Here is a 27,881-nt window from a genome sequence, read left to right as displayed (position 1 = left end):
AATAAAATAAAATAAAAAAATTAAATTAAAATTGCTGAGCAGACTGGATGGACCACATGGACCTTTTTGCCAACATTTACTATATTATTAAGGTCACAGGAAGAATCAAAGAAAGAAGTGGGATTTGAGTTCTAGTTTACCTGGTACTCAGCCCATTGCTCTAACCACTAGGCACTTTGTATTTGCTTCTGGTCTTTTCTAGTACATATCAGATACATAGTAATACACAAGGAGTAGGATAATTTGTTTAGATTCTGACATCAGATCATACTGTTCTGCTGTCTTGTGAAATAATCATCCTGTATGTTTCATTCTGTCATAGTTACTTTATTCACGAAACAGCCACTAATGATTATTTTATTTGCTTTTATATACCGACATTCATTGGGGTATATCACATCGGTTTACATGTTAACTCAGAGAATAATAAGACTAAACATAGAAACATAGAAATGATGGCAGAATACCACCAAATGGCCCATCTAGTCTGCCCAGCAAGCTTTTGTACTTATTTTTCTCACACTTATCTGTTACTCTGACTGCTGAGGTCAGGGCCCTTATTGGTAACTTTTTGGTTCTAATTTCCTTCCACCCCGTCACTGATGTAGAGAGCAGTGCTGGAGCTGCATCAATGTGAAGTATCAAGCCTAAATGGTTAGGGTAGTAACCGCCGCAACAAGCAAACTACTCCCACGTTGATTTGTTTTTCCAGCCTGTGCGATTTAGTCCTTGTTGGTTGTTTGAATATAAATCCTCTTATCTTCGTTCTTCCCTGCATTGAAGCAGAGAGCTGCTTGGATATGCAATGAAAGTGAAGCATCAGGCTAATTTGATTTAGGGTAGTAACCGCAGCAACAAGCAAGCTACTCCCACGCTTATTTGTGAATGCAGATCTTTTTTCCCCATATTTCCTCTTGCTGTTGAAGCATAGAGTAATGTTGGAGTCGCATTAACCTTGTGTATGTTTATTGAATAAGGGTAGTAGCCATCATTCCCGCAAGCCACCCCCATGCCTCTTCTCTTCATTTCATTCCATTCACATCCTCAAACTTTGGCAAATAAACAGCTCTGTTACTTCTTATCTTCTCCACCTTCGACTATTGCAACTCCTTACTAACTGGAATACCTTTTTCATCCCTCAAACCACTCCAAATACTGCAGAACTCAGCCGCCAGAGTCCTAACTGGAACAAAAAGAAATGAACACATAACACCAATATTGACCTCACTTCACTGGCTCCCTATTACTGCACGTATTGCTTACAAATCAATGACCATAATCCACAAAATTCTAAACAATGATCATCAAGGTCTTAACACCCTAAACATAATCCCTCAAAATCCTCCAAGAAACCTACACTGTAATAACTCAGGCTACCTAAACATTCTCCCTATCAAAGATCCACATCTGGCAACCACAAGAGAAAGAACCTTTTCAATTGCTTCACCTAAACTTTAGAACACCCTACCTAAATTCCTGAGAACCCAACACGACCTAAAAATATTCAAAAAGGACCTAAAAACACTAATGTTACGCAAATTCTACACTGACCCTCAGATGTCTGATCATTCCAACTCTCAACTGAACTCTCAGTTATAAACCTCTTAATACATTCTCTTCATCCTGAACTGCATACCCTCCCTCTTCCAACCTAATAATGCTCTCTGGACTTGATATGCTTATTTCTGATATTGTTCATTGTTTTTTATTGTTGCACAACTGCTAAGAAAATGTATAACGTTCACATGGGGCATGGGGCACATTTAAAACTAATCGGAGAAAGTTCTTTTACTCAACGCACAATTAAACTCTGGAATTTGTTGCCAGAGGATGTGGTTAGTGCAGTTAGTATAGCTGGGTTTAAAAAAAGGATTGGATAAGTTCTTGGAGAAGTCCATTACCTGCTATTAAGTTCACTTAGAGAATAGCCACTGCCATTAGCAATGGTAACATGGAATAGACTTAGTTTTGGGCTACTTGCCAGGTTCTTATGGCCTGGATTGGCCACTGTTGGAAACAGGATGCTGGGCTTGATGGACCCTTGGTCTGACCCAGTATGGCATTTTCTTATGTTCTTATGTTCTCTTTCCATTGCAGGCCCCACCCGTTGGAACTCACTCCCTTCGGATCTCCGCCTCGAGCCTTGCTCCATCAAATTCATGAAAAAGCTAAAGACCTGGCTCTTCAAAAACAGGCATACCCAGATTAGGTCCCCTGCGCACTAATCCCACTGCTTCATTACTGCCTCTAAGTCATTAATGTTGAGATTACTTACCTGATAATCTCGTTTTCCTTAGTGTAGACAGATGGACTCAGAACGAATGGGTATAGTATGCTCGTGCTAGCAGTTGGAGACTGATCTGACGTCAGCACGGGTGTATATATACCCCCACAGGAAGCGTAGCAACTTAGTAATCTTCCTTGCAAAAGCTGTTATGGATGTGTGTACTGACGCTCAGTGAAAAGTGAAACAGGATTCCCCTGACCGATTGATAGTAGCTGGAGACCACCAGCATTCCCAACCGGAAGGCGTTGACACCTGGTAGAGTGTACGCTCTTATGGAAACAGATGACATGGCTTACCTTGAATCTGTGAATCCCATGTACACAGGCAGCTGGGCGGGATGCTGAGTCCATCTGTCTACACTAAGGAAAACGAGATTATCAGGTAAGTAATCTCAACATTTCCTGTCGTGTAGCCAGATGGACTCAGAACGAATGGGATGTACAAAAGCTTTACTCCCAGCCTGGGCGGGAGGCTGCCTGAGGACCATGTAGGACCACCCTTGCAAATGCTGTGTCCTCCCTGGCCTGGACATCCAGACGGTAGAACCTGGAGAAGGTATGGAGGGAGGACCACGTCGCCGCTTTACAGATTTCTGCAGGTGACAGCATCCTGGATTCTGCCCAAGATGCCGCTTGTGCTCTGGTAGAATGAGCCTTGACCTGTAGAGGCGGAGACTTCCCAGCCTCCACGTAAGCTGCTCTGATAACTTCTTTAATCCAGCGGGCGATGGTGGGCCGCGAGGCCGCTTCCCCTTGCTTCTTTCCGCTGTGAAGGACGAACAGATGGTCCGTCTTTCTTACTGCTTCTGTCTGTTCCAGGTATCTGGGTAGCAATCTGCCGATGTCGAGATGGCGTAGCAAACGCCCTTCTTCTGATTTCTTCAAGCCCGCCGTGGTTGGCAAAGATATGGTTTGGTTGAGGTGAAATTGTGAGACCACTTTAGGTAAAAAGGAGGGAACCGTGCGAAGATGGATAGCCTCAGGAGTGATTCTGAGAAAGGGATCACGGCAGGACAGCGCTTGTAGCTCAGAGATGCGGCGTGCGGAACACACTGCCAGCCAGTATGCGGTGAATAATATCCAATATGCGCTCAAATATAACATATGCGCTCCAGAATATGCGTTCAGCACTATGCGTGCAAGAACGTACAATATGCGCTCAATATACAATATGCTCTCAAGCCTATACGTTCAGCATTATGCGGTGAATAATATCCAATATGCGCTCAAATATACAATATGCGCTCAAGAATATGCGTTCAGCACTACACGCTCAATAATATACAGCATGTGCTTAAGAATATGCGTTCAGCTATATGCGCTCAAGAACATACAGTATGCGCTCAAATTATGCATACAGCACTATGCGCTCAATAATATACAATATGCGCACAAAAACATACGCTTAGTAATGTATGTGCTGCGTTGTGCGTCTCTCCACAGGCGCCTATCCTGGGCGCTTAATACCTTAACAAGGCTAGCAAAATGGCGACCTCCATGGCGTGTCGTCCACCGGCAATGCCGCCGATCCTCGTACCTCGGAGACCAAAAGTAAGAGATGTACGCCTTACCTGATCTTCGGCGCTTCCCGGCTGTAACCCGGGCGGTCTCCGGCTGCGGGGGGAGAGGGGAAATACCTTCACTGCCGCGCTCGAGGAAATGCACCCGCTGCCTCTAAGCCGCCGAACTCGTCACGCTCGGGGCGAAGTCCACTCCGGGACCGAGGCGCCTCTCAGCCAGTCCCGAGCCCTTCTCGCTCGGAGGCTAGATCCCTGCCGCGATTCGGCCACCGGACCGAGGCCTAAACCTCCGAGTGATCGCGGAAATCACCTCGGGAAACTCAACTGGGGGAGGGACCCGAGGGTATCACCGCAGGAGTGCGGGGCTAGTTGTCTGTATCTTCGTAGTAATTTAGTAGGTCAAAGTAGATTTGGAAAACACGCTCAGCGAGCGTGCAGGAGCTCCAAACTGCTTTGGAGACGGAAATTACTGAGTTGCTTCACTTCCTGTGGGGGTATATGTACCCGTGCTGACGTCAGATCCGTCTCCAACTGCTAGCACGAGCACACCATACCCACTTGTTCTGAGTCCATCTGGCTACACGCTAGGAAAGTACAGATGGAAAAACCTCCACTGCACTGTATATATGCAAAGTAATGTTTATGTAACTTTCTTCTAACATTTATTTTTATGAAGAAAACATGTAGGATCCTAAGATTCACCAGTTAACAAGAGAAAGACTTGGTAAACCCTATCCAAATGGTTTTGGAATCTTTTCCCTTCTCTACTTAGATTTACTAGAACACTCAAAATCTGTACATTAATCATTAAATGTTAACAAATCATCATGTTCCTAGTTTCAGGCTGGCTTAAAGGCAGTGTAACATATTTGTGTGAAATGGGTAGCAATCACCGCCCTCCTATGGTTCAAATCCTACCTGGCTAACAGATGCTTCTCCGTGAAACTAGGCAGCTCAGAGTCTTCTAAGCTCTCTCATATACAAGGAGTACCTCAAGGCTCCTCCCTTTCCTCCACCCTCTTTAACATCTATCTCCTACCTCTCTGTCATCTCCTCTCCAACCTTGGGCTTAAATTCTACATCTATGCTGATGATGTCCAGATCATCATCCCCCTCCATGAAACTATCTCCGCCACCCTTAGCTTTTGGGAGGAATGCCTATCATCCATCAACTCTCTACTCACTTCCCTCCAACTCGCACTCAATGCTTCAAAAACTGAGCTTCTCCTCATCCACAACCATCAAACCTTCAAGCTCCTCCCCCCCTCAACGACCCTAAGACGCTCTCCTTAACTTCACAGCCCGCCGTCCGAAACCTCGGTGTCCTCATCGACCCACACCTGAACCTAAAAAATCACATCAGCTCTGTCCTTAAAGGCGGTTTCTACAAACTTAACACCATCAGAAAACTCAAGCCACTACTTCACACACACGATCTCAAAACAGTCATCCAAGCCACCCTCTCATCGAAGCTGGATTACTGCAACTCCCTCTATCTTGGACTCCCCTACTCCACTATCAAACCCCTCCAGATACTTCAAAACGCCACGGCAAGACTCCTTAGCAACACACTTAAAACAGACCACATAACCCCAGTCCTTAAGGAACTGCATTGGCTACCTATCTCTTTCCGTATCCTCTTCAAATCCCTTACCATTACACACAAATCTATTTACAAGAACAATTCCTCATGGCTCAGCGAACCTCTCCAACTCTCACAATCCGCCCGCCCTACCACAGCAAACCTTGCTTGCACCCTTCAGGGCCCGCCTCTCGGCAACCAGGGAACATGCCCTATCTATTGCCGGTCCAACACAATGGAACGCCATGCCATCCCACCTCCGACTGGAGCCCTGCCCCCTTAAATTCAGAAAGATGCTTAAAACATGGCTCTTCCACCAGGCCTTCCCAGACTAGCCGACCCCCCCACCCATCCCTTGCCCCCCCCCATTGTAATTATGTTCTCTCTCATGACTACGAGCAATGTTGTAAATTTGTAAATATGTTCATCTCCCTTTTCCCTTTCCTTGACTTTTCTGGCTCCTTGAGCCCCTACTCTCTTACGCATATCCTCTCCCAGTTCTCCCCCCCCCCTTGTTCCATGTAATTTCAACCTTTCGTTACAATGTAAACTGATATGATGTGTATTTTAATGTCGGTACAAAAAAGATGTTAAATAAATAAATAAATAAATAAATAAATAAATGAATGAATGAAATAGAAAACCATTACTTATAGTGTTGATATATATCTATATTGATATATAGATAAATATATAAGGTTACACTGCCTTTAAGCCAGCCTGAACCATGACATATCATCAGTACCCCACATAATAGGTAGATCATTAGCAGCAAGCTAATGATCTACCTACAGATATGGACAAGCTTAACAGCTGACCCTCTTTCTCAGGCCATTGCAATATTGGCACATGTAAAACAGGCGCTTGATTGGTCACATATTTTGGACGCGCTAATGGACGTGTCCAAAACGCGTGTCCAATCGCATGTTAAGCCGTATGCTGGCCTCAACACACGGTATTGCATCAGCCTGTCTCTGTTCTGTCTACCATCAATTAAAACAAAACAAAACAAAAAAGTCTGCTAATTTTCTAACAAAACCTCTCTGCTCAGCAATGACAGCTGTGAAAATCAGATAGTATATGCCAGGTAAGCAGCAAAAGGGCTTCGATCTGTCTCTAAACATTATGCCTTATAATAAAACTGGAGGCTATAAGGAAAGCTTCCTGACATAGCTCAATGGAAGATTCTGTGGTGATTATGCAAATAGGCCTCCAATTTACATAAATATGTACATCTGGCATACACAAAAGACAAAGCTCAGTGCAAAGCAATCCCATTTTTAAATGTTATGTTAAAAATGAAATTATTTTACAACTTTTGCTGCATAGGTTACAATCATTTCTCTCCTCTCTCATTTTTTTCTTCTTCCTGCTTTCTTCTTACTTTCCTTTTCTCATTACAGCATCTCTTTTTCCCTCTCACATGCCTCTGTTCCCTTAGTTTCTCCTCCAGTAATTTATCCTTATTCTTTCCCCACCCATCTTCCTTCCCTAGTGTAACAAAAATATATAATTTAGGTTTTAGTCCTGCCTGTACAGGGGTGTAATATCCTCATCCAGCTTCCCCTTTCATTTGGTCTTTAATATTTATAAAGATTGGCATTTGTTATCGAGCAATTAGGTTGTTTCATTTACTATCATTAAAGTGACAAGACACTTGATTGAAAACATACCTTTGGAACCACACAGTGCCATAATAAGAGGACTGTTACTCTTGTCTAGTTCTCTGAGACAGGCACTGCCTGCATGGTCTCTGATCACAGACAGCTCCTTTAGGATTAAGGCCTACATGCAACACAAACAGTAAATGTGTTTTTATAATAAAAGATACCATACAAAAAAAAAAAATACAAACTAAGGGTTCATTTACTAATCTGCATTAATACACGCCTAACAAGTGTTAGAAATGCATTACTGATATCATGCATTAATACCCATGTAAACATTACCTATATAGCAAAAAAATATGTCCCAAATATGCGGTTAATGAAATGCATTGCATGCAAATGCATACAAAGCAGCTCATTAATATTAAAATGGCTTAACATGGATTGTAATAAACCCCATGATCGAAATGTTAATGCCTCAAGGGGGCTGGTCTGATGGAGAAGGATTTTATACTTGGGGCAGAGTCTGAATCTGTAGGCAGGAGGGAATGTGGGTATATTATGGGGCAACATACTCCTTTTTTGGGATGGCAGGTCAAGGAGGAGGGAAGGGCGAGAAATGCACATATATTTACTGCTGCTAACATGCACGCACTTTTGGCCAAGGGAAAGTATGTCAACATTACAAAGATGGGATTTACTAACAGCTTAACACTGTTTAGTAAATCCCACATTTGTCATGGAATATCAATGTGTTAAACACGGTAAATGGCTTTTAATGCACTTTAGTGAATAAGCCACTTCGACAGAATTATTCCTGAACCATGACCTGATGTTGCAAAGGACTAGAATAAAAAAAAGATTTGATTGTTTCTCTGCACAACTAAGAATTGACTGAACTTAGCAGAGATGAACTGCTGTACTAAGCACACAGGAAAAGCAGAAGATTGAAAAAAATGGCAACTTTCACCAGCTGACCACCAAAATCATTATTAGAACAGATAATGTTTAAAAAATTGTTGCAACCCCAGAAAAGAGATTATCAGTATATTCTTACAGGTCAATACAGTAAAGTGCGGCCGTGGTTACCCTGCTCCTAACCCGCTTTCTACCCACTTTCCGGCCGCGTTAGTCCAACCCGCGATACACTATCCCCTTTAACCTACTCTTACCGCGTCCTTAAATCACCGGGTAACCCCTTCCGCCTGTAAACGATCGAATTAGCTATTCCCTCCCATACAGTTACGCGCGCCCCGACTATCGCTTTTTTACCCTGCCGTTTTGCCGCGCGTTTAACCTGCTAACTTACCGCCTACCCTTACCCCTGCGTTAGAGGCAGGGGTAAGGGTAGGCGGCAAACTTTCCCCCAGCCCCCGCTCACCTGCCCTGGCCGCGTCCATGGGTGCTGGTCTCTGGGGCAGCCCCAGTCCTCTCCCCTCCTCCTGAAGCAACGAAAGCGGAAAAAAGCGAAAAAAAAAAAAGTTGCAAGAGAGAGAGGGGAGAGAGGACAGGCAATCCTACGCTCGGGATTGCCAGCCCTCTCTCCCCTCCTCCCGAAGCAAGGCGCGAAAAGCAGCCTTGCTTCGGGAGGAGGGGAGAGAGGACTGGCAGTGTAAAGCAACGAAGCAACTTACTTTTTTTGCAGCTCCCCCTCCGGAGACGGACATCGGCGAAGACGACCGTGGCTCCCCTGCCTCCAGCTGCCCGCGAAGATGGACGCATCGCACGGGCGAAAGCGGCCCCTATGCATGCAATTGGGCCGCTCATTTTGCAGGCTGCAAAAAAAGTAAGTCGCTTCGTTGCTTTACACTGCCAGTCCTCTCTCCCCTCCTCCCGAAGCAAGGCTGCTTTTCGCGCCTTGCTTCGGGAGGAGGGGAGAGAGGACTGGCAATCCCGAGCGTAGGATTGCCCGTCCTCGCTCCCTTGCTACTTTTTTTTTTTCGTTTTCGCTTTTTTTTTTTTTTCGCTTTTTAGATTTTTTTCCGTTTTCGTTGCTTGCTTCGGGAGGAGGGGAGAGAGAATTGACAATCCCGAGCGGAGAACCGTCCACTTCCTGGTACCTGTCATTTCAAATGTAATTTGAAATGACAGATACCAGCGTGTCCGTGAAGCGTTAGGCCAGCGCACCCAGGATACTGTATAGCGCTCTATACAGTAAAATGGGTTGCGCGGGCCTCACGCTTCACGGACGCTTCTTAGACGCAGCTTGCATTTGCAAGCTATTTACATACAGTATCGAGCGGTAGGTGAGCTGGACTGTGCGTGCGGCAACCACGGGTGCGCCCGGCACTAATGCAGCTCTTCCTACCGCTCCTTACTGTATTGGCCTGTTAATTTGTTATAGTTCAAAACCATTCTATTTTACTAGAGCACACTGAATTACATGGGTAAAGAAAAACTACTACTTATCTGATAATTTTGTTTTTCTTTGTGTAGACAGATGGACTTAGGACTAGTGGGTTATGCATCTCTGCCAGCAGATGGAGACGGAGCAAACTGACGTCACAGTATATATACTCCTGCACTGACATCAGCTTTCCAGTATTCTCTTTAAAAGCAAATGTGGACAGACTAGCAAAAAACTCAATTAAAAACAGTCAACCGTTACTGTACTCAAGCAACAGAAAAACCCTGAACTCAAGCAAGGAACGTATGTACCCCAATCTAGGGACTGAATGAACACTTACCAGTAATCCCCTGGAACATGTAGCCCCACAGGAAGACCATTAACACAGTCATTCAGCAGCCAAGGGCGGGAAGCTGAGTCCATCTGTCTACACTAAGGAAAACAAACTTATCAGATAGGTAGTAATTTCTCCTTTCCTAGCATGTAGATAGATGGACTCAGGACCAGTGGGATGTACCTAAGTACTCCAGAATAGGGTGGGAGGCTGCCCGCGGTCCAGTCAACACCACACGTGCAAAGGCTGCATCCTCCTGGGCTTGCACATCCAGACGATAATACCGGGAAAAAATGTGTAAGGAGGATCACGTCACAGTTCGGCAAATGTCAACGGGAGACCGCAATCTAACCTCTGCCCATGACACTGCCTGAGCCCTAGTGGAATGAACCCTAACCTGAGTAGGCAACAGCTTTCAGCATCCACATACATGGCTGTGACTACCTCCTTAATCCAGCGAGCTATTGTAGCATGCAAATCTGGTTCACCATGCTTTCCTCCACCATGAAGGACTAAGACAATCCATCTTTTGGAAAGGTTTAGAAACCTCCAGATACCACATGACATCTCTTGATATCCAAGGGACACAAGAGGCAATACTCTTCCGCATTTCTGTCCTTACCCAAGGATGGCAAGGAAATAGACTGATTTACGTGAAAATCTGAGACCACTTTAGGGAAGAAAGAGGGAACAGTATGCAGCTGTAATAGCTCCTGGAGTCATCCAAAGGAACGGCTCCCAGCAAGACAAGGCCTACAGCTTGGAATTCAGCATGCAGAACATATCGCCACCAGAAACACTGTTTTCAAGGTCAATACCCTCAAGGAAAGGCTACACAGTGGCTCAAATGTAAGGCCCGCCAAGAAATCCAACACCAGGTTGACTCCACAAGGAACAGATAACCGCAAGGGAGGATGAAGATGTTTCACTCCCTTCAAGAAATGGGCCACATCAAGATGAGACAATAAGGATTCACCATTCACCTAGCCCCTGAAACAGGAAAGAGCTGCAACATGAACCATCAAGGAATTAAGGGCCAACCCTTTATTGAACCAATCCTGCAAAAATTCCAAAATGAGTGGGATCTTAACTGAACGAGGAAGAACACCTTGATCCTTATACCAAGCCTCAAACACTTGCCAAAACTGCATATACGCTAAGGAATTGGAGAACTTTCGAGCTTGTAGCAAAGTTGCAATCACCGCAGAAGAATATCCACGCTTCAACAAGCAAGCCCTCTCAAGGGTCAAACAGTAAGACAAAACAGAGTTGGATCTTCATGAAGGACGGGCCCCTGCTTCAACAGATTCTTGAGCGGTGGAAAATGAAGGGGGGGGGGGGTTTCTCTACCAGGAGTCTTTGCAGATCTGCATACCCATGGTCTTCTGGGCCAAACTGGTGCCACCAGGAGCACCATCCCCCTATGGCCTTCGATCCTGCAAATTATTCTGCCCACCATGGGCCATGGGGCAAAGCATACAGCAGCTTGTCTTCTGGCCAGACCTGCATGAGAGCATCAATATCCAAGGACCTCATATCTCTCCTGTGACTGAAGAATCAAGGAACTTTTGCACTGTGAGAAGTCACCAGCAGGTCTAGAATCAGAAGGCCCCAGCAATCCACTATCAGCTGAAATGCCTCGTTCGACAATACACATTCTCCTGGGTCCAGACTCTCCGCTGAGAAAGTCTGCTCTTACATTGTCTTTTCCTGCAATGTGAGAGGCCAATATCACTTGGCGTTGCCCTTTCGCCCATTCCATAAGTTGGTCTATTTCCTGCAACACTTGCTGGCTCTTGGTTCCTTCCTGCCAATTGATGTAAGCCACTGTTGTTGCGCTGTCCTACATTACTTGGAACGCTTGACCCTGCAGTCTGTCACTGAACTACAAAGCATGCCAACTGGACCGCCCGGGCTTCCAGGCGATTGATGCTCCATAGGGACTCTTCTGTATTCCAGTGTCCTTGCGCCATTAGTTCCTGACAGTGAGCTCCCCAATCCTGGAGACTCGCAATTGTTGTGAGCATCAACTAGTCCAGCGATGTCAGGGAAACTCCCTTTCTCAGATGATCCTCCTGCAACCATCACTGGAGGTGAGAGCAGATTTCCATCGGCATCTAAAGCCGAACCGAATAGTTGCGAGACTGTGGGTTGCAACGAGACAGCAGGGAGCGCTGATTAGGATGCATATGTACTCTCACCCATGGATTCACTTCCAGGGTTGTCGCCATCAAACCGCGTATCTTTAGATAGGACCATGCTATTGGGTGTATAGTGTTCACCAAAAGATACTCCTGCGACATCAACTTCTAAATCCAAACTTCTGGCAGGAAATCTTTGTCCTACTTTGTGCTGAAGTGAACACCCAGATACTCCAACAATTGAGATGTCTGAAGACTGTTCTTGGCTAGGTTAAGAACGTAAGAACATAAGAAATTGCCATGCTGGGTCAGACCAAGGGTCCATCAAGCCCAGCATCTTGTTTCCAACAGAGGCCAAACCAGGCCACAAGAACCTGGCAATTATCCAAACACTAAGAAGATCCCATGCTACTGATGCAATTAATAGCAGTGGCTATTCCCTAAGTAAACTTGATTAATAGCCGTTAATGGACTTCTCCTCCAAGAACTTATCCAAACCTTTTTTGAACACAGCTACACTAACTGCACTAACCACATCCTCTGGCAATAAATTCCAGAGCTTTATTGTGCGTTGAGTGAAAAATAATTTTCTCCGATTAGTCTTAAATGTGCTACTTGCTAACTTCATGGAATGCCCCCTAGTCCTTCTATTATTCGAAAGTGTAAATAACCGAGTCACATCTACTCGTTCAAGACCTCTCATGATCTTAAAGACCTCTTTCATATCACCTCTCAGCCGTCTCTTCTCCAAGCTGAACAGCCCTAACCTCTTCAGCATTTCCTCATAGGGGAGCTGTTCCATCCCCTTTATCATTTTGGTTGCCCTTCTCTGTACCTTCTCCATCGCAACTATATCTTTTTTGAGATGCGGCAACCAGAACTGTACACAGTATTCAAGGTGTGGTCTCACCATGGAGCGATATAGAGACATTATGACATTTTCCGTTCTATTAACCATTCCCAACCGAGCTCCTGCAACAAGGAGATCACCTTGTAGGTTACCAGGCAGCTCTCTTCCAGAGACTTGGCTCGAATCAGCCAATCACCCAAATACAGGTGTACTAGGATTACATCTTTTCTCAACTCTGCTGCCACCACCACCATAACCTCGGAAAAAGTTCTAGGAGTGGTGGCTAGACCAAAAGGCAGTGCACGAAACTGATAATGATGCCCCAACACCTCAAAACACAGAAAACTTTGGTGGTACAATCGGATGGGAATATGGAGGTACGCCTAGAACAGATACAGTGAAGTCAGAAATTTCCCCAACTACATGGCAATTATCACTGAGCACAAGGTTTCCATGTGAAAATGAGTCACCCGCAAATGACAGTTGACTCCTTCTTAGGCACAACAAAATAAATGGAATATCACTTCATACTTTCTAGAGACATGGGCACCGGAACCACAGCCCTCAGACTGAGGAGCCTTACAGCGAATATTCCACTGCCTGCTTCTTCTGCAGGGACTGGCAAGGAGACACCATGAACATGTCCCAAGAAACACTGCGAAATTCCAGCATATATCCTTCTTGTATCACCTCCAGGACCCACTGATCCAATGTGATCTCGACCCACCTCAGAAAAAAAGAGAGAGAGGTGTCCCCCTATCTCTTGTTCCAGGGGTGGGTCAGCAAACCTTTATTTTGAGGCTTTGGAGGATCTGCTACCTGACCCCACGCCTCACCTAGGCTGTCTGGGACAAAAGGACTGAGATCTACCAAAAGGCCAAGTCCTCTGAAAGGTCGACCCTCTGTAGGGACAAAACTTCTTGGAACCCGAGACGAACCATCATAATCAAAGGGGCGCCGCAACGGCTTCTTATTCTTCAGCAACCAAGGAACCAGGGATTTGCCCCACTTACTGGCCAGTTTCTCTAACTTACTCCCAAACAAGAGTGAGCCTTTAAAAGGCAATTGCGTAAGATTAGCTTTGGAGGTTGCGTCGGCCGACCAATTTCGCAGCTATAATTGGCGCCTGGCTGTTATTACTGAAGCCACTTCTCTGGCTGAGGTATGGACCAAATCACAGCACGCTTTTGCTAAAAAAGTGGCAGCAGGTTCCATAACTGCTCTGGAATTCACTCCAGAATCATCAACCTCCTGAGAGAGAAGCAGACAAGAGCAACCCACCAGGGCACAACCGGAAGCTATATGCAATGTCATTGCCACTGCTTCAAATGCTCGCTTAAGGATGGCCTCAATCCTCCTATCATGTACATCCTTCAAGTTCACTCCTCCCTCCACAGGGATAGTCATCTGCTTAGAGATGGCACAGACAAGTGCATCCACTTTCGGAAAACGCAGATGCTCTCTCACCACTGGATACAGGGGGTATAAGCCTTCCAAAGTCCAACCCCCTTTGAAATTTGCCTCCGGAGCGTCCCATTCAAGATCAATCAATTCTTGAATGGCTTCCATAACAGAGAAAAAACAAAAGGCTTTATGCAAGGAAACCAAAATGGGATTTTTCTTTGGCTCAGACACTGAATCTGCCCCAGGCACTCCCAGTATCTTCAAAATCTGGGAAATCAGGGACAGCAGTTCACATCTATGAAAGAACCACAACATAGTCCTGTTCCAGTCCCAGAGGAATTTCCCCATCTTCTAAAGAGTCAGGATCTGCCTCATTACCAGTGCCACCCGGATTCCTGTCAGGAATCCGCACAGCTAACAGAGGTGTGCTTCGGCACTTAAACATAGTACCGGAAGAGGGAGGGGCCACCACCTGAGGATCTGACCTGACAGATTGGATGGGGGCTGAAGACTGTGCCTGAAGAAAGGATTGCAATCCTTGAAAAAATTCTACCCAAGAAAAGACAGAAGGATCCATACCAAAATCAGAAGGCACTAGTGCGGGGCCCACTGAGCTGCCATCCCCGGCGAAGGAACCAGTCAAGGGAATTCCAAGGTCAGGCATCCCTCCGGATAAGTCCTTAACCAGGCCATCATCAGGCTGGGAAGAACCAGGCTTAGTAAAAATCAGAGGAAGAATTCTCCCTAAGCCTCTAAGCAGCACTGACATGTTGGCACTCCAGGCTGAGATGCCTGAATATGATAGGCAACACAGAGAGAGAGGCACTTAGTTTTCTTGGTCACAGGCGCCATTAGTTCATCAGTATGCTTAATAGGCAAATAATTCATGCTGAAAAAATTTAAGTGCACAAAATTTATGCACACAAAAGTTAGGCGTCCCAAGTCTATGCGCACTTATCCCACGCCAAACCTGGGTGCACAACAGATACGTTTTAGAATGTGCATGCCCAAAAGAAACTGGGCGCACAATTTGGATGCACAGCCAGATGCACAGCGGACACCAACGGTCCTGTAAAGGACAGCCGGACACGTAGAAAAGCACGTGAAAATGCCACCACAGCCTACATTGCGGCACACAGGAAAAAGTCTAACAGTGGGGCCTAGGCCACCCGGTCTGCTCAACCCGCCAGGCTGCCCAGTTCCCTTAACTCCAAATGGGCGTGGGAACGAATGTTGGAACAGCTCGCCGAGCACGGAGACTGGAGGAAGTCCTACACAAGCCCTCTACTCAGTCTTTTTCTTTAAAAACTTACTTCAGCTCAGCCCTTCCCTGCTGAGTACAGAGAAAGTCTCTGGCTGTTGGGGGGGGGGGGGGGGAAAAGAGGGCATCTGCTGTCATCACCACGCTCGGCTTCCTGCACCCACTGCCTTTAAGCTGTACAATCAGCTAAGTCCACGCCGGCTGAAAAACCAGCTACCGGACCAAGGCACACATCTGAGGGACCATGGAAATCACCTCGGGAATTCTCAATGGGGGGAGGGACCATTTGGTATCACTGCAGAAGAGTGGAGCTTTTTCTTTTCTTTATAAAATTCTCCTTATAAAATCTGAAGCAATCCCCAGTAGGGAGATGCATTTCCACCATCTGCTGGAGGCGGAGAATACTAGCAGGCTGATGTCACTGCAGGAGTATATATACTGTGATGTCAGTTTGCTCCATCGCTATCTGCTGGCAGAGGTGCATAATCCACTGGTCCTAAATCCATCTGTCTACATGCTAGGAAAGGTCAAGCTATTACAAAGCCTCAAGTATGGTCTTTCAAACACCAGTCTACCTTAATGATACTTTTAAAAGTGAACAGCAACAATATCAGTTAGAAGCTACATCACCTTTTCCTTATATTCAGAATGAAAATGCATGAACTAGCAGATGGAAGCAACAGATTTAAGAGTAGCACCCAATGGTCAAACATTCCTTCCCTGGATTGTTCACAGTTTTCTCCATCACTCGGCACTCAAGTAAGCTGATATAATTTAATTCATCAATCCTGAAAAAGCCCTTTAATGACTTTTAGAATTTAATTAAAAAAAAAAAAAAGCAGGATAGATCGGAGTCAATGTTAAAAAGAAAAAAATGATAAAGCATCACATACAAGTAAAAGGCCGTTCTTACCTCCAACGTCTCCTCAGCGGTGCAGCCAGGCTGTTGCTGCAACTTGCCAGTGTTTAAAGCTTCAATATACTCATCACATTTCTTGTAACCAGCTTCCAGAAGGTCATGCTTGGCCTTCAGTAGCCCCTGGCCCGGGGTTACATCTCCAATCCCAATTGAAAATCCACGATTAGCTAGAATTCATGATTAAAAAAGAACACACTCAAATAATTAGATCGGCTTCATATATTCAGTAAACACAACATTGCATGATACAGAAAAGGCTATTATTCTTCCAGCATGAGGATCCAGGAAATATAAGGTATGCCACACAAGGCAAAAAGTAATAACATGAATACATCTGAAATACAATTTTGAATTCACAAAACTGGTTCTTTAGCTCTATAGGTAAGTTGCCATGGGAAATGCTTCATCCCATGGTTTGCAATTCTGCCTCAGTAGAGAAGTCCCTCATGCTATGCTGTCTTTGCTAAGGAGACTCACCTGTAGTATATCTATATCTATCTATCTATCTATCGAGAAAGAGAGAGAGAACACATGGAAAAGGTAAAGAAAGCTGCAGAAGAGAGAAAAGTGAAACGCCTCATTTCCTTGCACTACAGTCATCTCTCTTTTTAAGTACATGAAAAGTGCACAAATGGTTTTCTTGTGAATGAGGAACTCTATCTTGTAGATCCTTACAGAGATAAACCGGAGCAAGCCTGGCCAGTCTGGACATAGCATCAGCAGCCTCCACTTGTCCCCAGTCTCTCAGCAGAATGTAGAAGATATTATTTTTGGATCCTGACCCCAGAGTTCCTTTGTCCATGCTGCCACAAACCAGCTCACTGTTCTGAATTGTAACATCTGCAACCACAAAATAGTAAAAGATCAGAAGGGCCCAAACTGGATAACACATACAACTACTATGTCTTGGTTGCCAATATCTCTGGCAGAACTAATCCTAAATAAGAATATGGTCTACTATGCAAATATGAACTGCTAACTTCAAGCTTTTTATTAAGCTTTTTGAATCTACAAAGAAAATATAAAAAAAAAAAAAAAGACTCCTAAAGCACAAAGCAAAAGTTTGAACACATTATCCTTGGACATATTAACTGTCCAGCACAATAAACAAAACTCATTTATCCAACTCCCCATGAAAAACTCATTAATAGTAGTAAAATGTAACAGACAGGAGCATGCTAATTGCTTGCTCAGTAATAGTCAATCACAACACTAGCTTTTAAGGTTCTAGTCTCAAGTTTTATCTATAAAGCCACTGAGCACATCAAAGATGAAAGGAAAATGTAACGGTGCCACAAAGACACCCCTATTGCATAGCAGATATGTTAGGCAGCGTTTCCTCTGAGTGGAAATTTAAATTATCCCCCTTTTCAATTATAAAATAAACAGTGTTTCTTTCCCGTCCTAAACAGCCCTGTAAGGAGAGGTCTCAGTACAAGTAGCTACAGCTGTCATTATGACAAGGCTCTTTCCCTTTTGCTGGAGTACTGGTTTAATGCAACTGCAGAGGACAATATGAGTGGCCTCTGCTGAGAGCTCAGGGTTACTCACAGGAATCATTGTGACACAAATCCTCTCCTTTGCCACAGTATTGTTTGCCCTTCGTGCGGAGATTGGCTGACACAGGACTGTCATCGCTGGGTTTCAGAATGAGACCAAAGACTTGTTTTCCTGTCCACAAGGTCACAGGCTGGGGGAAAAAAAAAAAAAAAAAAAAAAGGATGAAATTATGATCAGTATGTGCAGTTCTGTGAATAAGAACCAAGAGGAGGATCGGTATCTGGAAGCAAGACCTATGGAGTCCATAGTTCACCCCCTCCCCCCGACATCGGTGGAGGACTAGCTATCCTCGCCGCAAACTTGCTTCAGTGACATCACAGCATAAGTTGGTGCATCCCCGTGCATGCCACTCTATATCAACAGGGACCGGTGCCAATGCTTCCTCGGCTTCCCTCGGTGCTCCTCACAGTCCTTCCCTGGCGCTAAAGCTGACGACGAAGAACCCAATGTCCTCAGCCTGGAGAAGTATGATGATAGTCAGTCTCCGGTGCTCCTATAAATAGACGGCACCAATGGGCCCCGCCGAGATAAATGGTTCAGTGTACATCGGTGCAGCTTTGTGGTCCCTCGATGTTGATGGCTTGGATTTCTCCGAATCGAAGAGACGCTCCATCTTAATTCCCACCTTATATTTAATTCTTTCATGTACTGGCAAAGTCGATATCCCTTAGGGATCATCTGGGCACACCTGCGGCAACCCTGCAATGCCCCCAGGCAGAGGACACATTCATCATGGGGTCCCGTAATGGACATGGTCTTCAGGTACTGCGGGCATCGTTTAAACACAGATGAGAACATGGCGGGATGAAATAAAAGGGATGCTAAATAAAACTCAATGGTGATGGCAGTCAATGACCGGCGGACACCGACCACACTGCCGTCCCAGGAAATCAATACGAACGGAAATTTACCAGCAAACATAAAAAATCCTAAGACACTAAAGGGATTATGGCAAGGGACCCAGCACTGATCACTGGTGGCAGCAACACAAAGAAATGTCAAAAACTATAAGAGAAAGTTTTCCAAAATAGGCCAAAAAGTAGGCCAAAAACACGAGGCTGAATCTGAAAAACTTGCTATTAAAACACTGAGCAGTGACAAAGATATAATCATTAAATCTGCGGATAAAGGAGGGGCAGTAGTGGTTCTGGTAGAACTGAGGGAGATGAAGAAATTAATCAAGACGGCAAAAAGTCAAGCGGAAGAGAGGATTGCCAAGGAGGTAAAGAGAGGTGACAAAACATTTTTCAGATATATCAGTGAAAAGCGAAAAGTTCATAGTGGTATAATGAAATTGAAAGGTGGAAAGGATCAATGTGTGGAGAGAGATGAAGAAATGGCAGAAATATTAAACGAATACTTCAGTTCTGTGCTCACTAAAGAGGACCCTGGAGAAGGACCGTCGCTAGTTAACAAGAAACTGGAGAGCAGTGGAGTAGATGTAACTCCATTTACAGTAGAAAATGTATGGGAAGAGCTGGAGAAATTGAAAGTGGACAAAGCCATGGGGCCTGATGAAGTTCATCCCAGGATACTGAGAGAGCTCAGAGATGTGCTGGCGGGTCCACTGTGTGACCTGTTCAATAGATCCCTAGAAAGAGGGAGTGGTGCCGAGTGACTGGAGAAAAGCGGTGGTGGTCCCGCTTCACAAGAGTGGGAACAGAGAAGAGGTTGGTAACTACAGACCGGTTAGCCTCACTTCAGTGGTGGGAAAAGTAATGGTGTCACTGTTGAAAGAGAGAATAGTGAACTATCTACAGTCAGGAGAATTGCTGGACCAGAGGCAGCATGGATTCACCAGGGGAAGATCCTGTCAGACAAATCTGATTGACTTTTTTGACTGGGTAACCAAGGAATTGGATCAAGGAAGGGCACTCGATGTCATCTACTTGGATTTCAGCAAAGCTTTTGATACGGTCCCGCACAGGAGACTGGTGAATAAAATGAGAAGCTTAGGAGTGAGTGTCGAGGTGGTGGCCTGGATTGCAAACTGGTTGAAGGACAGAAAACAATGTGTGTTGGTAAATGGAACTCTCTCCGAAGAGAGAGCGGTGTTAAGCGGGGTACCACAAGGATCGGTATTGGGACCGGTCCTGTTCAATATCTTTGTGAGCGACATTGCGGACGGGATAGAAGGTAAGGTTTGTCTTTTTGCGGACGACACTAAGATCTGCAACACAGTGGACACGCCGGAAGGAGTGGAGAGAATGAGACGGGATTTAAGGAAGCTGGAAGAGTGGTCGAAGATATGGCAGCTGAGATTCAATGCCAAGAAGTGCAGTCATGCATATGGGGAGTGGAAATCCGAATGAACTGTATTCAATGGGGGGAGAAAGGCTGATGTGCACAGAGCAGGAGAGAGACCTTGGGGTGATAATGTCTAACGATCTGAAGTCAGCAAAACAATGTGACAAGGCGATAGCTAAAGCCAGAAGAATGCTGGGCTGCATAGAGAGAGGAATATAGAGTAGGAAAAGGGAAGTGATTATCCCCTTGTACAGGTCCTTGGTGAGGCCTCACCTGGAGTACTGTGTTCAGTTCTGGAGACCGTATCTCCGAAAAGACAGAGACAAGATGGAGGCGGTCCAGAGAAGGGCGACCAAAAAGGTAGAAGGTCTTCATCGAATGACTTATGAGGAGAGATTGAAGAATCTAAATATGTACACCCTGGAGGAAAGGAGGAGCAGAGGTGATAGGACACAGACTTTCAGATACTTGAAAGGTTTTAATGATCCAAAGACAACGACAAACCTTTTCCGTCAGAAAAAAATCAGCAGAACCAGGGGTCACGATTTGAAGCTCCAGGGAGGAAGACTCAGAACCAATGTCAGGAAGTATTTCTTCACAGAGAGGGTAGTGGATGCTTGAAATGCCCTTCCGGAGGAAGTGGTGAAGACCAGAACTGTGAAGGACTTCAAAGGGGCGTGGGATAAACACTGTGGCTCCATAAAGTCTAGAGGACGTGAATGAACGTGGGAAAAAAGGATTTGCATTCACAAAAAAGCAGGGAGTAGCTTGCTTGTTACGGCGGTTACTACCCCAAACCAAATAAGCCTGATACTTCACTTTCAATACATATCCAGCATAGCTCTCTGCTTTAACGGCAGGGGAGAAAGACTGATGCTTCACTTTCAGTGCATGTCCAGCATAACTCTCTGCTTCAACGGCAGGGGGAATGAAGAAAAGAGGATCTATATACAGCCAGCACCAAAAAGGGCTGAATTACATAGTCTGGGAAAACAAATAAGCAAGGGTGTAGCTTGCTTATTGCGGTGGTTACTACCCCTAACTAATTAAGCTAAATATTTCACATAGATGCAGTTCCAACACTGCTCTCTGCATTAATGGTGGGGGTGGAAGGGAAATAAAACCAAAAGGTTACTAAGAGTCAAGAGTAACAGACAAGTATGAGAAAAAAATGTGCAAAGCTTGCTGGGCAGACTGGATGGGCCGTTTGGTCTTCTTCTGCCGTCATTTCTGTGTTTCTATGTTGACAAACAGAAGTACATTAAGGAGATTGAGAGACAACTTTGACGACAAATTTTACAGTAAGGCAGTCATGGACCCGACAGCAAAGGTTAAGAAATCAATTGATAACCTACTTTCAATAGCTAGTGCCTCAGGTTATTTGACAAAAAAGGAGATTAGTTTTCTCATCCAGTAATACCAACTATTTATGTTCTACCTAAGATACACAAATCTTTAACAGATCCTCCAGGGAGACCAATAATATCGGGGAATAGCTCCCTTTTAGAACCCCTCTCTAAGTTTATTAATCTTTTCCTTAAAACTGCTGTCCCACTTATCCCATCATATATGTATGGGACTCCTCACACATGATTACGATGTTTCATGAATTGCCTAAGCTCAGTGATATCATCATTCTTGTGACGCTAGACATTGAGGCATTATACACCATTATTCCACAAGAAGGAGCATTAAAAATCATAGAAGAACTACTCAATAGGAAGTTGCACAAAAGGATACCCACACAATTCATTACTGATCTTGCCACAATTGCTTTATGTAATAATTTTTTTGCCTTCAATAAGCAATATTACATTCAGAAGAAAGGTGTTGCCATGGGTTCCTCTATGGCACCCTCAATAGCTAACTTGTACATGGCCAAATTTGAAGAAGTATATCTGAATAGCCATAAGTTTGAACAACATGTGATTTGGAAAAGATACATAGATGATGTATTTATGATATGGGCAGGTGAAGAAGAACAATTGCTTTTATTTAGAGTTTGGCTTAATGATCTAGATAATCATCTTAAATTCAATATGAACTATGATCCAAGCAAAATTCCATTTTAGATATACTGATTACACGCACTGAAGAGGATTTTATAACAGACATACATAGGAAACTCACGTACACAAATAAATTATTAACGTATGACAGTTGCCATAGTAGACCATTGCTTCAGAATTTACCCTATACACAATTTTTGAAACTCAAGAAACTCTGCACAGAAGACAACACTTTCCATGAAAGATCTGTAGAAATGAAAGAGGTTTATTGCACGTGGGTATCCTGAAACCTGTATTGACAGTGGCTATACTCGGGCAGCCAATTGTAATCGGTCTACACTTTTGACTCCAAGAGTAAAACCTAAGAATACAAAAGTAGTTTGTCCTATTACATTTACAGGTCTCACTAATGACATTAGTAAAATTTTGAAAAAGCACTGGTATATTTTACAGATTTTACCAGTATTTAAAGACAAGGAGGTGATTGCAAATAAGCGGGACAAAAATCTGAAGGATATTTTATCACCATCCTCATTACCAGTACAAAGACCCAGAGATATAAGAACAGTAGGCCATAGATCTTGTGGATGATGTAGTATATGTAATGTAAACTTAAAGACCACAAGTATAAAAATTGGTACTACAAATAAGGAATATGTCTTGGATTGTTTCACAGACTGTAGAAGCAATGGGGTGTTATATGTGGCCATCTGTCCATGCAAAACAAAATGTATGTGGGCAAGACCATAAGACCATTGCACAAATGAATAATTGAGCATAAAAGTGCAGTGAAATAGAAAGGTGGACGGTAAACCATTAGTAGCGCACAGTATTGAGGCTGGGCATAATTTTGATGATTATAGGTTCTGTGCTATTAAGAAATTGAATAAAAATTGGAGAGGTGGGAATTTTGACAATCTTTTGAAATTAGAACAAAAATGTATTTTTGATTTTAACACAATGTCACCCAATGGTCTTAATAATGAGATAGACTTTTCTGTATTTCTATAATTTTAAGTTATGTAGCTGATGACATTGCTTTCCGGATATTGTCTAATTTCATAAGGAATTTTATTTTATCATCCCACTTTAAGCAATTTGATTTTAATTATATTAATGGAACTCTTTTTTGAATTTTATAGAGTAATGTTTATTCATCCACCTTTAAACAATACACATACAAGCATGTGCAATGATTTTAGTTATTGAAATGATGATATTATTTTCTGGATAATGTTTAATTTTTAACATTCCATTTTTAAGTAACATTATTTTAGTAATGCAACTGACGGTATTTTTTTCTGATATTTATATAGTAATGCTAGTATTTCTTGTTTAAACGTATGTGTGGGTAATCTTATATATTTATATATTAAGTCAATCAACTGGTGCCATATTTATGTTTCATTTTTTAGATTTTTTACATAATTTTTGATCAATGTCATTCTATATAGGATGAATGGTGGTTGCTTGTTGAATTTAAACGGTGATTTTAGTCTCTTTATCCTTAAATGTTCATCCATATTGCCTTAAATTGGCGCAAAAAGAAAGCAGAGCGATCGCGCTGACGCATCGAATTGTGGTGGTGACACTTATCTTCAAGAATTTTGAATTCTAATGCTTTGTACGAAGTGCAGGGAGATAGGCTGTCCCTAGCGGGAAACAGCAGCTCTTGTTTTCGTCAATATTTTATTCTGTAAGTGATTAGTATTGTCATTATCGAGCAATGGTTTAAAAGTTCGTATAGCATTACAAATCTATATATTTAAAAAAAAAAAAAAAAAATTTTCAAGTTGACTCGTTTCGTTTTGGTGCAGTAGCCATGCTGTTCTTTATTTATTTTTTGGTTGAAAGTTCCTATGAGGAGTTTTATTTGGCACGAAATATGGCATTTAAATGGCCGTCAGTGTACGGGCCGACAGTACTAACCTAGTTGTCAAGCGGCACTTCGGCAAGGTTATTTTTGGTTAGGGTAATTTTAATGTTAACTAGACAACGTTGTGTGGATACTTTTTTTTTTCATAATTAATATTGTTTTAGAGAGACAGCGTGATTGGTATGACAGACGCAGTCAAATTATTTTTCCTTAGTTTATCCGTTACTATAACTTTAGCGCTGTCAGGTTGGGTAATCATTAACTCAATTCTATACATTTTTTAGTATACTCAGGAAAGCTGAACTGCTGCATGCAGGCAACCACCGGCATCAACTTTGAATAGGTATATCTTTTTAAATTCTTTGAATTCTTTAGAGTGCACCTTGGTTATAACATATGTGGATATGCATGAATATACACACACACACATAGGTTTTGTCCAATTAATTATGTCACATTAGGTTATTAATTGTTATCATTATGAGTCATTCAATAACTTATATAAGGTACAGACTACTTATATACAGATCAATTCTTCAAAGTCTTGGTTATTACATTGTGTCATAGTCCTTGTCACTTTTTTCATGTATGTATAATGGCTTGAAATAATTTTATTTATTTGTTTTTATTTTATATGATTTTATTATGTATGTTGGTGTATATGTTTTTTTTATATGTGATTTTATCTGTTTTGCTATATTAGCCCCTGAAGCAGCTCAAATGAGCGAAAATCGGCCCAAGTCGGGCTTTTTACTTCAGGTACTGAGGGCATCATTTAAACACAAATGAGAACATGACGGTACGAAATAAAATGGATGCTAAATAAAACTCGATGGTGATGGCCGTCAATGACGGGCGAGCACCGATCACACTGCCGTCCCAGGAAATCGACACGAACGGAAACTTACCAGCAAAACATCAAAAATCCTAAAGACACTAACGGGATTATGGCAAGGGACCCAGCACTGATCACTGGTTGGCAGCAACCCAAAGAAATGTCAAAAACTACAAGAGAAAGTTTTCCAAAATAGGCCTAAAAGTAGGCCAAAAACACGAGGCTCACTGACCGAAAAAAGCAAAGCTAACTCCAAACTCACCCCACCAAGAACTGGAATCCTCCTGGATCTGGTATTGTTCAACTGAAAGAGGGAGAACTCATCTTTCATTTCAGGAGCTGCCTTGATTTGAATCAGCTAGACCCAGGACTAAGCTTAAATAAGGAAGGGAATACCAGACTTTCACCTCAGGAGCAGCCCCTTAACAGATTCTTCTATGTCTACCCAGGCCTTAGTTCACAACACTGTATGCTTCCCTATCATCTGCTGGCAAAATCCGGGTCAACACGGATGCCTATAGAGGTGACATCAACAAACCTGTTTATCTCCATCTACTGGTTGGTGAGCATTAACCCACATCTGGATTGGTCTGCATGAATGAAGAGGAATGCCACTGATGTTCTAGCAGGAGCTCTGAGCTTGCTTATGCCAAAACGTTAAACCTACTGGTTTTTGGAATAGACTGGAATCCTACCCTACAAAATAACAAAATAAAATACCTACCCCCAATATCTCTGAAATCATGGTACTAACGGCAAATGACATACCTTCAGTATCGCAGGGGGTGGAAGGCGGACTTTAATCTTCTCATCTTTGCCAACCAGGACTGAGGCAATAATCTGACAGGCCTTGGCTCTGTCAAAAAAGGTGTCTTTAAGTGTGAGAAGATAGGCACCTGCAAATAATATCAGCAAAACATTATCAAAATACTAAATAGAAATGTTGACATTTATTATAAAGCATTAATCCCATGAGAAATTAACTAAAGCTAAGAAGTAAAAGGGGGCTTCTATGAATCATGCAGACATAGAAGGCTGTATAATTTAAGGATGATCCTTAATGGCAGATACATCAAACGTCTGCTCCAGTTTTGTCCCAGCATCTTTAAATATTTATTTTATTGATTTATATTCTACCTATTGGCACTTTAAAACAGATTATATTCAGTTAGTAAAGGTATTTCCATATCAGCAGGGAGCTTATAATCTTAGAGCTAGATCTATTAAGACGTGATAAGGCAATAGTGCGCATTATAGAGTGTGAAATGCACTGTTTATCGTGCAATAATTTCAATGTATTCCTCCCCCTATGGAAATAAACTTTGTGTGCATAAAATTGCCTAATCCATGCAAAGCAATTTAGGCATGTGCAATTCAATATAAATAAAATAATGTGGCTGATTTAGAAAAAAGTCAGTCCTGTTATTTTATCGCACTTTAGGGAGGTATAGATAAACCATCGTCGGAACATTGGGATGCTAACAAGCCTCCCGATGCTCCCACAATGTTAGATAAAGGACCAAATGGCCCAAATCTACCCCCCCTCCCCTGAAAAGCTAACAAAAGCCCCTGGGAATCTTTTGTGACCAAACACCCAGCCCCTGCCGCCTGTAGATGTGACGGCGACTCCAAGTAAAATTAAAAATAGAAGTTTTATAACACACAAAACCTGCCCCCTTCCCTAATCCCTCCTCCTATCTATGCAACATAACCCTCCACCCAAACAAATGCTCCTTCAAAGCCTAGCCAGCATGATTCATCATTGGCCCCTTTTCCCCCAAGTCCAAATACATTCATATCCCTGGGGTCTAGTGGTTCCCTCCCCAAGCCCCTCACCCATCTCCAACCTGAAAAAAGAAACTGGTGGTCAGGGGGGGCAGCCAGACCCCCACCCCCCTCCACCTCTAAAATTCAACATTGGGGTTCAGAAGGGGCCTGGAGCACCACTTAATTCTGGGCCCGGTTGGTGCCATATTTCAAAATGGTGCCAATTGGCCGTTTCCCCTATCACGTGATGGGGAAATGATCTACTGAAAACCACAAGATAGGGGAAATGGCTAATTGGAGCCATTTTGAAATATAGTGCCAACTCGGCCTGGAGTTAGGAGACACTCCAGGCTCCCACTGAACTCCAATGCTGAAATTTGGAGGTTTGGGGGAAGTTCCTCATTCAGCTAGCTGTCTATGGTGTGAATTAAAATTATATCACATAGCTGTTACTTAAGAGTTAGGATATCATCTTCATGGTCATCATTTGTGCACACCTGTAAGGAAATCCTGGATAGCAGCAATCAAAGGCTCCCCATTTCTTGGTGTTACCAAGTTCGCTTTCGTCTGCAAAGTTAAACGTGAAAAGTTATTATAAATATATATATATATATGTATATATATATATATATATTTTTTTTTTTTACGAGGGATTGTAAACAGATTGATACTTGATTAATGTAATATAAATGTGAACTTATTGCTTAAACCCTGTAGATCAAACTAAGAATAATGCTAGAAAAGCTAACATAAGCATCATTGTTTTCAGTACAGTGTGGAAAAGCACAATACGTTTGTGCTTTTTGTGTCAGTCCTGGCAAAAATGTGCAATACTAACTTTAATGGAAAATCTAAAGAGCTAGGAGGTCAGTTTTCAAAGGGTTTAGGCACCTAGTTTTGCCCCTTTGAAAGGAGACTAGGGCTGAGCAACTAAATTTAGGAATCTATTTTCACTAGGTACTTAAATTTATGTCCTTAAAAAGCGAGCTGGGTCAGGGTGGAAAAAGAAAAATAGCCATGCAGCATGCATATCCAGTACTAGGTTCCGATCCTAGCCAAATTTAACCATATGAATAGCAGGATTAAAATCGGGTGCCTTCATTTTAGGTATTTTCAGCCTTAAAAAAAATAAAAATAAGCCCCCTAATTTCTGCTGACATTTTGCCAAATTTTAAGTGTTCAGTGTCCTTGGAATATCAACTTGTTTAACTCTAAAGAAGAATTCATTCAAAAATTTAAAAAAAGCAAAGGAGAGTCCATGCTTTTGTTTCTGCATATGACATTCTAGTGCCAGCACCCTGCTTGTTAGCATTTTTGAGTAACAAAAATTTCAGAA

The 27,881-nt window shown here is 43.1% G+C and overlaps 1 protein-coding gene across 3 annotated transcripts in view; it reads right to left on the bottom strand.

Annotated features, from left to right (window-relative positions):
- Positions 1 to 27,881, bottom strand: part of POLR3A (RNA polymerase III subunit A) — a 222,880-nt gene that overhangs the window by 91,194 nt on the left and 103,805 nt on the right. For all 3 annotated transcript variants that reach the window (XM_029609511.1, XM_029609509.1, XM_029609510.1), the window contains exons 12-17: positions 27,043 to 27,112; positions 25,547 to 25,674; positions 17,803 to 17,941; positions 16,927 to 17,091; positions 16,246 to 16,418; positions 7,062 to 7,173 (exon numbers count right to left, since the gene is read on the bottom strand). In XM_029609511.1, coding sequence (XP_029465371.1) covers positions 7,062 to 7,173; positions 16,246 to 16,418; positions 16,927 to 17,091; positions 17,803 to 17,941; positions 25,547 to 25,674; positions 27,043 to 27,112 — 787 coding nt within the window. The remainder of the gene's footprint in view (positions 1 to 7,061; positions 7,174 to 16,245; positions 16,419 to 16,926; positions 17,092 to 17,802; positions 17,942 to 25,546; positions 25,675 to 27,042; positions 27,113 to 27,881) is intronic.

The sequence above is a fragment of the Rhinatrema bivittatum genome, chromosome 7 (genome assembly GCF_901001135.1).
Source record: "Rhinatrema bivittatum chromosome 7, aRhiBiv1.1, whole genome shotgun sequence".
NCBI classification, from domain to species: Eukaryota; Metazoa; Chordata; class Amphibia; order Gymnophiona; family Rhinatrematidae; genus Rhinatrema; species Rhinatrema bivittatum.
Note: the sequence above shows the minus strand (reverse complement) of the source record. Positions and strands in the feature narration are given on the sequence as shown.